This window comes from Carlito syrichta, unplaced genomic scaffold (genome assembly GCF_000164805.1).
Source record: "Carlito syrichta isolate Samal-C Ts95f unplaced genomic scaffold, Tarsius_syrichta-2.0.1 Scaffold308151, whole genome shotgun sequence".
Lineage (NCBI taxonomy): Eukaryota > Metazoa > Chordata > Mammalia > Primates > Tarsiidae > Carlito > Carlito syrichta.
In genome coordinates this window covers 169,936-185,256 of record NW_007252247.1, presented here as the reverse complement: position 1 = coordinate 185,256, position 15,321 = coordinate 169,936, and the positions used below count along the sequence as shown (strand labels likewise).

At 45.4% G+C, this 15,321-nt stretch overlaps 1 protein-coding gene across 1 annotated transcript in view; it reads left to right on the top strand.

Moving 5' to 3' along the window:
* Positions 1-13,387, top strand: part of MKI67 (marker of proliferation Ki-67) — a 29,891-nt gene extending 16,504 nt beyond the window's left edge. Inside the window, 6 exon segments of the mRNA XM_008065074.1 lie at positions 772-2,625; positions 2,974-3,351; positions 3,718-5,160; positions 5,518-9,044; positions 9,897-10,340; positions 13,322-13,387. Of these exon segments, the coding sequence (XP_008063265.1) occupies positions 772-2,625; positions 2,974-3,351; positions 3,718-5,160; positions 5,518-9,044; positions 9,897-10,340; positions 13,322-13,387 (7,712 nt within the window).
* Positions 13,388-15,321: the final 1,934 nt, after the last annotated feature.

The following is a 15,321-nucleotide window of genomic DNA, read 5'->3' as shown; positions in this document are numbered from 1 at the left end:
AGGGGAGATTCTTATCGGCAGCTGAACTAAAACTGGCATTCATTGACTTACATAGACAGAAAGATTCAGTTCATAAGTTTAAATGACGTGTACACCTTTGGCTTCTTTATTTATAAGTAAGGAGGATGAGATAGAAAAATACGATAGCTCATCATCCATACATATAAATTATTCAAATTCCAAATGATAGCAAACTACAAAAAGTAAAGATAACAGTTTATACATTGTTCCTGCTGATCTTCTAGGTGGGCGCAGGCCCAGGATAAATGTGAGATGGGAGGTGGAGGAATCTGTCTGATCTCTCATTTGGTTCCAGCCACTGTGTTCCTCATGGAGGGAACAGTTTGTTACTCTGAAAACGCTTGCTGTAGTTAAATATTTCCTATGTAATACAGACCCTCACCGTACAAACTATGAACCATGTTATTTTGTTGGTGTTTTTAGGCAAGAAACAGCTATTCCTTTTAAATGTTTGAAGAACAAGATGTCTACATTGAGATCAATGACACAGAGCATGGCAGCCTTCAGAAAACACTTTTTCGAGGACTGTTTTTTTCCCCTTTGTGTAATCGCTGCAGAGCCCAATTTCCACTTAATAATGACCCCACTGTATTGCCACGTGTCACTATTCTTAAGTATGCAAGGCTCTTATGTCATACAGAGTTGTGTACACATAAGCAGCCTCACATTTTTCGTCAGGTATGGATAAAATACTAAATTGGCCTAAGACAGTAATAGAATTATTGTATTTGGTCTTATTTCTTACAGGAGAAAACATGTTCCTTAGTACTCAGAATTCAGCAGAAGAATCATCTGATAAACACTCTCCAAGCCCTACCTTAAGACGGCAGTCTATAAAAATAAATGAAAATACAGTGCGAACTCCCAGGAACATCTATAAAATGACTCATGTTGAGATGAAAACATCAGATGCGGAATCAGAGGCTTCAATGACAGTATCCAGTGCAAATAAGTTAAGAAGGTCCGTGGAGCTCAGAAATATACAGAAGTTATCTATAGAAAGTAAGCATGAAGAAACAAAAACTGACAGTTTTGAGAACATTGTAGGAAGATGGCTAAGAAAGACACCACTACGAGGAAACAAAGTAGATGGAGAGGTAAAAGAAATCAGAAGATCTTTTGAAACGTGTAAAGAAAATATGGACTCAAACGATTTTGAGAAGGTGACATCTGTGAGGAGATCAGGAAGAACTTGGGGGCAAAAAGGTGAACCAACATTTGACCTGACAGGCCTTCAAAGGATGCCTGACCCAGAGTCCACGAAAGACATGGCATGCAGCCCTGATCTCCAGACACCAGATCATAGCAAGGAAATGGTGAAAAACAGTGACAATATCACTAACATACCCTGCAAATCTCCACGACCAGAACCAGTCAAAACCCCAGCCAGCATGAAGAAGCGTATCAAGACGTCTCTGGGGAAAGTAGATGTGAAAGAAGAGCTTTCGTCACTGAGCAAGCTTGCACCAACTGCAGGGGAAGCCACGTACACACCTAAAGAACCAGTGGGTGATGATAAAGCCATCCAGGTGTTTTCAGAAAGTCCAGAACAGAAACTGCACCCAGCAGACTATGTCATTGGAGTGAAGAGACGGCCAAGAGCACCTAAGGAAAAGACCCAATCTCTAGATCTGGCTGGCTTCAAAGAGCTCTTCCAAACACCAAAACACACCAACAAGCTCACAACTGGTGACAAAATTGCTAACATGGCCAGTAAGTCTCTACCACAAGAATCAGTGGACACCCCAACAAGCATAAAGAGACAGCCCAAGTCATGTTTGAGGAAAATAGATGTAGCGGAAGAGCTCTCAGCACTGGGGAAGCTCACACCAACATCAGGGAAAACCACCGACACACACAAAGAACCAGCAGGTGATGGCAAAGGCGTAAAAGTCTTCAAGGAATCTGCAGAGCAAAACCTGGACTCAGCAGCAAGTATAACAGGCAGCAGGAGAAGATCGATAACTCCTAAGGAAAAGGCCCCACCCCTAGAAGACCTGGCTGGCTTCAAAGAGCTCTTCCAAACACCAGGTCACACTGGGGAATCAATGACTGTTGACAAACCCACAAAAATACCCTGGAAATCTCCGCAACCAGAACGAGTGAACACCCCAAGAAGCTCAAAGCGACAGCTCAAGACGTCTCTGGGGAAAATGCACGTAGAGGAAGAGCTCTCCGCGGTGAGCAGACTCAAAGCAACATCCGGAGAAACCACACACACACACAAAGAACCAGTTGGTGATGACAAAGACATCCAAGAGTTTAAGAAAACTCCAAAGCAGAAGCTACTCACAGCAGACTATGTCACTGGAGCACAGAGACTGCCAAGAACCTCTAAGGAAATGATCCAACCTCTAGAAGACCTGGCTGGTTTCAAAGAACTATTCCAAACACCAAAAGGCACCAACAAGTCCATAACTGATGACAAAAGAACTGAAATACATTGCAAAGCTCCACAACCAAAATCATCGGATACCCCAACAAATGCAAAGAGACAGCCCAAGACACCTTTGGGGAAAACAGATGTGGAGAAAGAGCTCTCAGCATTGAAGAAGTGCACACAAAGATCTGGGGGGAAAGGAAACACAGACAAAGTACCCACAGGCATCAAAGTGTTTAAGGAATCTGTAAAACAGACACTGGACGTGGCAGAAAATTTAACTGTCAGAAAGAGATTGTCAAGAACTCCTAAGGAAAAGGCCCAAGCTCTAGAAGACTTGACTGACTTCAAAGAGCTCTTCCAAACACCAGGCCACACTGAGAAATCAATGACTGATGACAAAATTACTAACACACCCTGCAAATCTCCACAACCAGCACCCACCAGAACGCCAAAAAGTATGAAGACACAGCTCAAGACATCTCTGGGAAAGGTAGATGTGAAAGAACTCTTAGCACTGAGCAAGCTCACATCAGCAGGGGAAACCACAAACACACATAAAGAAGCAGTAGGTGATCGCAGAGGCACCAAAGCATTTGAGAAATCTGCAAAACGAAAACTGGACCCAGCAGACTGTGTAATTGGAGGGAAGAGACAGTCAAGAGTAACGAAGGAGAAGATTCAATTTCTCGAAGACCTGGCTGGTTTCAAAGAGCTCTTCCAAACACCAAAACGCAACGACAAGCTAATGACTGGTGACAGAACTACTAACATAGACTGCAAATCTCCACCACAAGAATCAGTGGACACGGCAAAAAGCATAAAGAGACAGCCCAAGACATGTTTGAGGAAAATAGATGTAGCGGAAGAGCTCTCAGCACTGGGGAAGTTCACACCAAGATCAGGGAACACCACAGACACACACAAAGAACCAGTAGGTGATGACAAAGGTGTCACAGTGTTCAAGATATCTGCAGAGCAAAGTCAGGACTCGGTAACAAGGATAACGGGCAGCAGGAGAAGGTCAAGAACTCCTAAGAAAAAGGCCTCACCCCTAGAAGACCTGACAGACTTCAAAGAGCTCTTCCAAACACCAGGTCACATTGGGGAAACAATGACTGTTGACAAACCCACAAAAACACCCTGGAAATCTCCACAACCAGAACGAGTGAACACCCCAAGAAGCTCAAAGAGACAGCCCAAGATGTCTCTGGGGAAAATGCATGTAGAGGAAGAGCTCTCTGCAGTGAGCAAATTCACAGCAACGTCAGGGGAAACCACAGACACACACAAAGAACCAGCAGGTGATGGCAAAGATGTCAAAGTCTTCAAGGATTCTGCAGAGCAAAAACTGGACTCAGCAGCAGGGGTAACGGGCAGCAGGAGAAGGTCAAGAACTCCTAAGAGAAAAACCCCAGCCCTGGAAGACCTGGCTGGCTTCAAGGAGCTCTTTCAAACACCAGGTCACGCTGGGGAATCATTGACTGTTGACAAAACCATGAAAACACCCTTGAAATCTCTACAACCAGAACGAGTAGACTCCTCAAAGCGGCAGCCCAAGACTTCTCTGGGGAAAATGCATGTAGAGGAAGAGCTCTCAGCAGTGAGCAAACTCTCAGCAACATCAAGGGAAACCGCAGAAACACACAAAGAACCAGCAGGTGATGGCAAAGGCGTAAAAGTCTTCAAGGAATCTGCAGAGCAAAAACTGGACTCAGCAGCAGGGGTAACAGGCAGCAGGAGAAGGTCAAGAACTCCTAAGAAAAAGACCCCACCCCTAGAAGACCTGGCTGGCTTCAAGGAGCTCTTTCAAACACCAGGTCGCACTGGGGAATCATTGACTGTTGACAAAACCATGAAAACACCCTTGAAATCTCTACAACCAGAACGAGTAGACACCTCAAGAAGCTCAAAGCGGCAGCCCAAGACTTCTCTGGGAAAAATGCATGTAGACGAAGAGCTCTCTGCAATGAGCAAACTCACAGCAACATCAGGGGAAACCACAGACACACACAAAGAACCAGCAGGTGATGGCAAAGGCGTCAAAGTGTTCAAGGAATCTGCAGAGCAAAAACTGGACTCAGCATCAGGGGTAACAGGCAGCAGGAGAAGGTCAAGAACTCCTAAGAAAAAGACCCCACCCCTAGAAGACCTGGCTGGCTTCAGGGAGCTCTTTCAAACACCAGGTCACACTGGGGAATCATTGACTGTTGACAAAACCATGAAAACACCCTTGAAATCACTACAACCAGAACGAGTACACACCCCAAGAAGCTCAAAGCGGCTGCCTAAGATGTCTCTGGGGAAAATGCACATAGAGGAAGAGCTCTCTGCAGTGAACAAACTCACAGCAACATCAGGGGAAACCACAGACACACACAAAGAACCAGCAGGTGATGGCAAAGGCGTCAAAGTGTTCAAGGAATCTGCAGAGCAAAAACTGGACTCAGCATCAGGGGTAACAGGCAGCAGGAGAAGGTCAAGAACTCCTAAGAAAAAGTCCCCACCACTAGAAGACCTCGCTGGCTTCAAAGAGCTCTTTCAAACACCAGGTCACACTGGGGAATCGATGACTGTTGACAAACCCACAAAAACACCCTGGAAATCTCCACAAGCAGAAAGAGTGAACACCCCAAGAAGCTCAAAGAGACAGCTCAAGACGTCTCTGGGAAAAATGCATGTAGACGAAGAGCTCTCTGCAGTGAGCAAACTCACAGCAGCATCAGGGGAAACCACAGACACACACAAAGAACCAGCAGGTGATGACAAAGCCGTCAAAGTGTTCAAGGAATCTGCAGAGCAAAAACTGGACTCAGCATCAGAGATAACAGGCAGCAGGAGAAGGTCAAGAACTCCTAAGAGAAAAACCCCATCCCTAGAAGACCTGGCTGGCTTCAAGGAGCTCTTTCAAATACCAGGTCACACAGGGGAATCAATGACTGTTGACAAAACCATGAAAACACCCTTGAAATCTCTACAACCAGAACGAGTAGACACCTCAAAGCGGCAGCCCAAGACTTCTCTGGGGAAAATGCATGTAGACGAAGAGCTCTCAGCAGTGAGCAAACTCTCAGCAACATCAGGGGAAACCGCAGACACACACAAAGAACCAGCAGGTGATGGCAAAGGCGTCAAAGTGTTCAAGGAATCTGCAGAGCAAAAACTGGACTCAGCAGCAGGGGAAACAGGCAGCAGGAGAAGGTCAAGAACTCCTAAGAAAAAGACCCCACCCCTAGAAGACCTGGCTGGCTTCAAGGAGCTCTTTCAAACACCAGGTCACACTGGGGGATCATTGACTGTTGACAAAACCATGAAAACACCCTTGAAATCTCTACAACCAGAACAAATGGACACCTCAAGAAGCTCAAAGCGGCAGCCCAAGACGACTCTGGGGAAAATGCACGTAGAGGAAGAGCTCTCTGCAGTGAGCAAACTCACAGCAACATTAAGGGAAACCACAGACACACACAAAGAACCAGCAGGTGATGGCAAAGGCATCAAAGTGTTCAAAGAATCTGCAGAGCAAAAACTGGACTCAGCATCAGGGATAACAGGCAGCAGGAGAAGGTCAAGAACTCCTAAGAGAAAAACCCCACCCCTAGAAGACCTGGCTGGCTTCAAGGAGCTCTTCCAAACACCAGGTCACACCCAGGAATCAATGACTGTTGACAAAACCACGAAATCACCCTTGAAATCTCCACAAGCAGAAAGAGTGAACACCCCAAGAAGCTCAAAGAGACAGCTTAAGACGTCTCTGGGGAAAATGCATGTAGAGGAATTGCTCTCTGCAGGGAGCAAACTCACAGCAACATCAGGGGAAACCGCAGACACACACAAAGAACCAGCAGGTGATGGCAAAGGCATCAAAGTGTTCAAGGAATCTGCAGAGCAAAAACTGGACTCAGCAGCAGGGGTAACGGGCAGCAGGAGAAGGTCAAGAACTCCTAAGAGAAAAACCCCAGCCCTGGAAGACCTGACTGGCTTCAAGGAGCTCTTTCAAACACCAGATCACACTGGGGAATCATTGACTATTGGCAAAATCATGAAAACACCCTGGGAATCTCCACAACCAGAACGAGTGGACACCCCGAGAAGCTCAAAGAGACAGCCCAAGATGTCTCTGGGGAAAATGCATGTAGAGGAAGAGCTCTCTACAGCGAGGAAACTCACAGCAACATCAGGGGAAACCACAGACACACACAAAGAACCAGCAGGTGATGGCAAAGGCGTCAAAGTGTTCAAGGAATCTGCAGAGCAAAAACTGGACTCAGCATCAGGGATAACAGGCAGCAGGAGAAGGTCAAGAACTCCTAAGAAAAAGACCCCACCCCTAGAAGACCTGGCTGGCTTCAAGGAGCTCTTTCAAATACCAGGTCACACAGGGGAATCAATGACTGTTGACAAAACCATGAAAACACCCTTGAAATCTCTACAACCAGCATCAGTGAACACCCCAACAAGCTTAAAGCGACAGCTCAAGATATCTCTGGGGAAAATAGATGGGAAAGAAGAGCTTTCAGCAGTCAGCAGGCTCACACCAACATCAGGGAAAACCACGCATACACACAAAGAACCAGTAGGTGATGACAAGGGCATCCAAGTCTTCAAGCAATCTGCAAAGCGGAAATTGGACCCAGCAGCAAGCGTTAGTGTCAGCAAGAGACAATCAAGAGCTCCCAAGGAAAAGGCCCAACCCCTAGAAGACCTGGCTGGATTCAAAGAGCTCTTTCAAGCACCAGGTCAACCTGTGGAATCAAGGACTGAAGGCATAACCATAAAAATATCCCACAAGTCTCCACAATCAGGACTAGTAGACACCATAGCAAGCACAAAGAGAAGACCTGTGACACGTGTCAGGAAAGCAGATGTGAAAGAAGAGCTCTCGGCACTGAGATGCCTAAGGCAAAGGGGGAAAACCATGCACACAGACACAGGACCAACAGGTGACAATAAAAGCATCAACACATTTAAGGAATCTGCTGAGCAGAAACTGAGCCCAGCAGCAGGTGCCACTGGCAGCAGGAGAAGGCCAAGAGCACCCAAAGAAGAGGTCCAACCTCTAGAAGACTTAGCCGGCTCCAAAGAGCTCTTCCCAAAACCAGGTCAACCTGAGGAATCAGTGACTGGTGTCACAACCACAAAAATATCCTGCAGATCTCCACAACCAGAACTACTCGATACCACAAGAAGCACAAAGAGAAGGCCCGTGACACGTGCCAGGAAAGTCGATGTGTACGAGCCCTCAGCACTGAGAAGTCTAAGGCAAAGAGGGAAAGCCACACACATCGACAGAGAACCAGTAGGTGATGGTAAAGGCATCAACGTGTTTAAGGAACCTGCAGAGCAGAAACTGGTCCCAGCAGCGGGTGTTCCTGGCAGCAGGAGAAGGCCAAGATCACCCAAGGACAAGGCCCAACCCCTAGAAGATCTGGGTGGCTCCAAAGAGCTCTTTCAAGTACCAGGTCAACCTGAGGAATCAAGGACTGAAGGCATAACCACAAAAATATCCTGCAGATCTCCACAACCGGAACTACTCGATACCACAACAAGCACAAAGAGAAGGCCAGTGACACGTGTCAGGAAAGTAGATGTGAAAGAGCCCTCAGCACCGAGAAGTCTAAGGCAAAGAGGGAAAGCCGCACACATTGACAGAGAACCAGTAGGTGATGATAAAAGCAACAACGTGTTTAAGGAATCTGCTGAGCAGAAACCGGACCCGGCGACAGGTATCACTGGCAGCAGGAGAAGGCCAAGAGCACCCAAGGACGAGGCCCAACCCTTAGAAGATCTGGCTGGCTCCAAAGAACTCTTTCCCAAACCAGGTCAACTTGAGGAATCAGTGACTGGTGGGACAACCACAAAAACATCCTGCAAATCTCCACAGTCAGAACTAGCAGATACCACAACAAGGACAAAGAGAGTGCCCACGACACGTGTCAGGAAAGTAGATGTGGAAGAGCCCCCGGCACTGAGGCAGCTAAGGCAAAGAGGGGAAGCCACACACGCAGACAAAGAACCAGGGGGTGACAATAAAGACATCAACATGTTTAAGGAACCTACAGAGCAGAAACCGGACCCAGCGGCAGGTGTCACTGGCAGCAGGAGAAGGCCAAGAGGACCCAAGAAAGAGGCTCAACCCTTAGAAGACTTGGCCAGCTCCAAAGAGTTCTCCCCAAAACCTGGTCAACCTGAGGAACTGACCCGTGATGCTGATAGCCTAAAGAGCACTTCCGAGCCAACACCTGACAGTGGGAAACCTCCGCAAATATCCAGAAGGGTCCTTAGGGCCCCTAAAAGAGAGCCCGAGCAAGACTCCATAGGCACCAGAGACCTTGTAAAATTACAAACCAAAGGCAGCAGCTCCCTGCCCTCCACGAGGAGATGCAGAAAAGATGGGAGCGTCGCCAGAACCAAGAGGCCGCATAGTGTGACTGCTCCAGAGGAAGTCGTGGAGATGCCAGTCAGCAAGAAACTGAGGTCTGCTCCAAAGGAGAGATGCACATCCCCTGGACCCGAGATAATCATGAAGAAAAGTCTGAGAGCTCCTGCAAAAAGGGTTGAACGCGAGGAAGATCTGAACAGTGGCAACGTGAAAACCCAGAGAAAGAAACACAAAGTAGGCGACTCAGCCACTCCAAATAAGGTGAGGGGGGAAGCGTTCCATAATCATTGCATGTCATTTTGGATAGAGGTCGATTTTTGTGTAATGTATATGTGACCTAAATGTATACACATGTCCTTTCCCAAAGGGTTTAGTACAACTCGAGGAATAACTGCAGACCATGTTCAATAATCTTTTTGGGATCTATGGAGGGAATAGACTAACTTAGAAACAGACCTAGTCAAAATGATTAATACAGCCTTTAGGAAGAGTTTCTCAACGACCAAATGAGTTGTGTTCATCTTCAAATGTTTGAACGATTGATCTGGGAAAATGTGAGCAGTTCAGTACTATGTTCCAGACACTATGAGCCAGATCAGGCCTGGGAACAAATACTAATTTGAATAATTAAAACAATATGTCTAGGAGTACATATGCTTGAGAAGAACGTGACAGTTGGACTGTTAGATAGAGAGGTTACTACTGCCCTCAGAAGTTTGGAAAAACTCCAGAATTGGGAATTTCCTATTCGGCTTTTAGCAGTGATTGTTCAAGGATTAAGAATTCTCTTACTGCCTGTATAATAGGACATTTTTCTACAGTGTGAACTGTAAAAATTAGGTTTGGTATTATCACGTTAGGCACTGTTATTGCAATTTATCCTGAATTCCTTATTAATACTTTGTCAGTAGAGATGATCATTTTTCCATAGGAGCAAAGTACAAAGGCATAACTTTGAATGTCTTAGTCGACAAGTATCTTAGACAATTAACCAGTGTAAAAATTTTAAATGATTTCTCCTTTCAGTTTCTGTTGGCTGTTGTTTTCCTGTTGAATTTTGAGGTTTGTTTTACTAATTACAGAACTGGGGTGGATGTCTTCTTATTTTTTTAGGGAGTGTCCCTGCGCTCCAGACGCCAAAATAAAACTGAGGTAGGACAGCAAAGAACTGAGGTACTTACCTCAGCGGGAGAAATGAAAACAAAGAGAAATGAAAACAAATCCATGAAATCCTCCCAAGAGATGGAGATTCAAAATCCAGAAGATGGAGCCAGGAAGCCCACACCTAGAGACCAAGTCAGTGAAAACAAAAGGCGCTTGCGATCTGTTCGACAAAGTAAGACCTCCCAGCCTCATGTAGCAGAGGACAAAGGAGGAGAAGGAAGTGTGGGAATCCACCTGGTGAATTGGGAAGAGCAAAGAGGAAGAGGAGATCCAGACACCACATGTTTGAGATCAAGAAAGGCTAAAACGCAGCCCGGAGCAAACAATTTGGAACGTGAATCTGAACAGAGAGCAGCACGGAATGCCAAGAGGTGTGCGGAAAATCCAAAGAAGGTAAGTCATTTACTGGTTTCTTTATTAAAAAACAGAATGTTCTGAGATATTTTTGCCCAGTGCCGCAAAGGCAGACAAGGAGCATTGTGTAACCACACGCTGCCAGCTCCCCGAAACACCAACAGAAAGAGCATTGATCTAAGCCATATAGTTTGCATTTTAGTTCAATTTGATTATGCCTGTTTGGGGAATTCTTCAATAGCAAGTTCACATTATGAAGACTTCATGTAGGAATTCATCTAGTTATTGCTTGTGTGTGTGTGTGTGTGTGTGTGTGTGTGTGTGTGTGTGTGTGTCTCACTCTGTCACCCGGGCTGGAGTAAGCCTTGACCTCCCGGGCTCCAGCGATTTTTCCATCTCAGCTTCCCAAGTAGCTGGGATTACAGGCACATGCCACCACACCCAGCTAATTTTTTTTTTTTCATTTTGATAGAGATAAGGTCTCATTCTGTTGCCCAGGCTGGTCTCAAATTTCTGGGCTCAAGCAGTCCTCTCTCCTTGTTCTCCCAAAGTGTTGAAATTGCGGGTGTGAGCCACCTTGCCTAACCTAGCTATTGTTTTCTGACTTCACACTACCATTGTAGGTAAATATCTGCAGTCTTTCTAAGTTCAAAAAAATGTATTAAAGTGGTCATGTACAGATTTCCAAAGAGTTCTTTGGAAAGGGAGAAGGAACAAAGTTTGAGTGTGTCCCTAAAACAGCCATTGTGTAGTGGCAAGTGCACCTGTTGTCTCACCCTCCCCCAGCCAAAGAGTATCTAAATTAATGAAATGTAAGCGCTGCTGAAATGACATCAGATTTATCTTCTCATGAATTATCATACGAGCAAATCCGTAATACGTGATTAAATTCAATTAGTGTTCTCCTTGGGAATACTTAGCTTACCTGGTTTAAAATAGAGATCGTTGAATTGCTACCTTTTTTGTAAGTGGCATAAATTTGATTCTTAGCACACATAAAATTTGAACCTAAAATTGCAACATTCTGTGTTCAGCAGATGAAACAAATATAACTTCTTCAGATACAGAATTCTGGCAAGCTCTCTCCAGAATAAGCTAGGAAGCTAGAACCGAGATTGCCAGGAAGATGAAAGATTCCCTGTTGCCCCCCTGTATGTGCTATACAGTCAGGATCCAGCTGAGCAAGGTCCTAATGGGGAGATATCCACAGATTGTTCCAGAGAGGGAGGAAGAAAAGCTCAGAAGGACATCGATGCCCACACGGATGTCATAAGTCCTAGATTGCCGTGGGGGGGGGGGGCTAGAAGCAGACGACATCTTGCACTACAAGACAAAATCCTGGAGACCAAAAGGACACCAGGAACTCCAATGGCCAATGTGCGTCGACACTTTCACACGTCCAGCTTGAAGATAAAATTCAGGCTCTAAACACTAATTTCACAGTCTGGAAAACAGTACTTTATTAGAGAGAACTTCAGGGAATAAAGACAAACATCCTTATAACAAGGACGATCCCCGAACACAGCAGCCAGGCCCCATGACTGAGCCAGGCCTGGTGTGTCCTTTGGCGTTCAGGCCTCTTTCTTCTCACCCCAGAGGCTCCACCACACACTGACATGCTTCTCTATTGCTGGGTCTGAGTATGAGAGAAAGGCCAGGAGATGCATATGTAAGACGTATTTTCCAAGAACTTGCTTATCATTTCACCAGCTTTTCACCTTGGTTTCTTCCCCCAGCTGCAAGTACACACACTGGCTTTCCTGAGAACAGGAAATGCTGGCCGAGTAAACACTATTTTGTGTGCGGTGCCTGACATTCAGGCTGAGGAAGGACCACGAGATGAGGCGGTCTAACTAAGAGCCAGTGTTATGGCCACAGCTCTCGCACCCGTGAACCGACTGCTTGCAAATGACTGTCTGGTTTGGTGCCTTTTCTACTGAAAAGGTAGAAGAGATTTGTTTGCTGTCTTCTAGAACAGTGGTAATGACACTGACCTGAATTCACATCTAGATCTCACTAAATGTTACTACCACCCTCAGAGTCCTGAGGGAGTAGCTGCAGAGTGGGTGAAGTGACCTCTTGCCCATGCTCTGTGGTCAGCCCAGCCAATGAGTCAGAGGAGCAAGCCTTCCTTTTATTAGCCTGTATATTACCACTGTAATGCGGTTTTCATACTTGACTGCCACCTGATGGCATGTGGTCTGACATTCTGCCTTTCCAGAATGAATTCTTACGGGGAATATTTGGGTTGCACTGTAATATGGCAGTCCTGCCACACTATATAAAACTATGTAAGATCATTTGCATCCAAACTCATTCTTGAAATTTTTGCATTCTTGTCTTTTGTTTTTCTAATTATCCCCTCCCCTACTGCCAGTGTTCACTTGGCCAAATTGTTTCTAATGTAAACCCACCAGCACCTTGAGCCTTTTCTCACTGGCTGTTGGGACTGTACTAAGTAGGAGAGCAGACACCAAGGCTTGGGGCACCCGTTTTGAAAAGGCAAGATCAGCTCTCATCTGCATTAGATCTGATGCAAAATGGGGATGGAAAAGTCTCCATCTCCCAGGCTACTCAGAAGCAAACACTGTCCTGCATAAGTGACACACCAGGTCACCCTCAGAGTTGAGTGTTGACCTCTTCACGGGGATAGTTTGGTTAAGGAGACGCAAAACAATCTTTGTTGAATTCACTTTTTCTGATTGGCATTTTTTAATTAGGAAAAATGTGTACATTAGTGAAGAAATTCTTTTTGAATTATGTATTAGCTTAAAAATACATTAGAAACCGTTTTGTGAAAAATACAGCATTTAAATGTAAAGGAATGAATAATTAAAAGTTCAAGAAAAAACAGCTCTTATGAGATATATCTTAAAACATGTTTCCAACCTCAAAATTAATTTTGTATGACTAAGGATCTGTTACAATACCTGACAAGGATTTAGGGCTTGCAGAGGAGGGCTGATGACACAGATGTTTCTTTAAATTACTTAAGAGTTCTGATTTTTCTTCCCACACAGGATGAGGACGTTGTGAGCGTCAAGAAAATAAGAACCAGACGTCAGCGGGGCAATGAAGATATTTAACAACAAAGTTTACGCTGGAAAAAATATAATAAAGTTAATTTTGTGATAATCTCGCATAATTTTTGCCACCAATTTAAAAGCGAATTCTATCAGTGATGCTATCAGACTGTTTAAGGAAAGAAAACTTATCTTCTGAGTCTAAGTAGGCTTCAGAAACCCCACAGGGAGCTCATGAGGTAGATAGCTGAGTCCTGGAGTGAGAAATCTTTAACACGATGTGGTCTGGCAGAGGAGTTTGGGCCAAGGTTGGCCCTCAGCTTTACAAACTAAATCCTTGAAGGTTGGCACTTTCTACAGTTATCTACATCAGCCTAAACTGCAGCCCTCACCACACTGTCATTGCCAATGCATTGGCCTGTGTCCCCCATCAGGACATACAGATAGGAACTTCTATCCTTATCTTTCCCAGTACTGAGCAATTACTTGGGAAACATTAATGAATAGATGAGTGGAACTTACTAGATCTATCTTTACAGTGGACAGGGGCACTGGTTCCCATACTAAGATTACTGGTCATCTGCACAGGACAGTCCAAACCATGGTGTACTTCCCTCATGAGAATGAAATTGTGGCTTGGAGAAGGACTTGTGAACACATCTTCGGGGACACAGGGTGATTATATTTAGGGAATGACTAGGGGCTTATCTTTTTTTGATTAACAGGAATCCTTTGCTAATCTAGAACTGCTCTTATCCATCTACAAAGTCTCAGGGCCGTCAGCTAGCATGCCGTGAAATTCCCAAATGTTATACCAATCTTAGTTTCTGTCTTAGTCCATCTTGTGCTGCTGTAACAATACCTGACACTGAAAAATGTATAAAGAACAGTTCTTACAGTTCTGGAGCTGGGAAATCCAAGATCAAGGGACTCACAACTGGCCAGGGTCTCTGTGCCCTGTCCTACCATGGTGGAAGGCAAAAAGGCAAGAAGAGAGCATGAGAGAAAGAGGGAGACTCCTGTTTTTATCAGAACCCCACTCCCACAAAAAGGACATTCATCCATTCATGAGGACAGAGCCTACATGACTTAATCACCTCTTAAAGTTTCCACCCTCCAACACTGCTGCATTGGAGATTATGTTTCCAGCACATGAAATTTGGGGATACATTCAGACCATAGCAGCTTCTGCTCTTGTGACGTGTACATTTCCTGAACTTTGACTAGAACTGCTCCCCACTGGTTTTTTTCTGACTGCAGCAGGAAGTCTTAATGTCACCTGGTACAGGGAACAACACTTACATTCTGCAAAGAATCACTGTAGAGAGACCAAGCAAGCAGCTCCTTCAACTGCAGCTGCAGGAGCATTACTTGCTAGCTCTGAAATCCCATCTGAAGCTCAGACTTCTTTCTTGAGTTTCAGGCCCATACATGTAACTTCTTTTATCTTCTTCCCTGTTCCCCAGATCAAAAAATACCCCTCCCTTTCTCCAGTCACCTGTCTGGACTCCTCATTCACTCATCTTGCCAGGTTGAGGAGGAGATGGCAGTGTTGGCAGGACAGCTGTCTCGGTGTGTGCCCCGTGTCCCTCAACCCTTACGTCTCTGGTGTGGCATGGGACCAGGAACACATAAGTGTTAGCTGAGCGAATGCAGCAGAGATCTAAGCCTGGCTGAATCAGTGCTAGCTACTTTCGCTATTTTGGTTGCTTGTAACAGCATTCTGAACTGTGTTGTCTGTGATCAAAGGCAGAGTGGCAGACTCTGCTTGAAGGAGAGTGTAAAAAGCGGCAGGGAGGGGACATTCGAGGGTCTTCACAGGGCCACAAAGGGCCCTGGTATTGCACCAGAGCAGAAAGGGGGCATTCAAAAAACAGAAACTTTAGAGAGGGCATTTGGTGGAAGACATGAGGCATACATGTTTCCTTTTAAGTAGGCCAAATTCAGAACTTTAAAAGTAATAGTAGCCAGGCTCGGTGGCTCAGGCTGTAATCCCG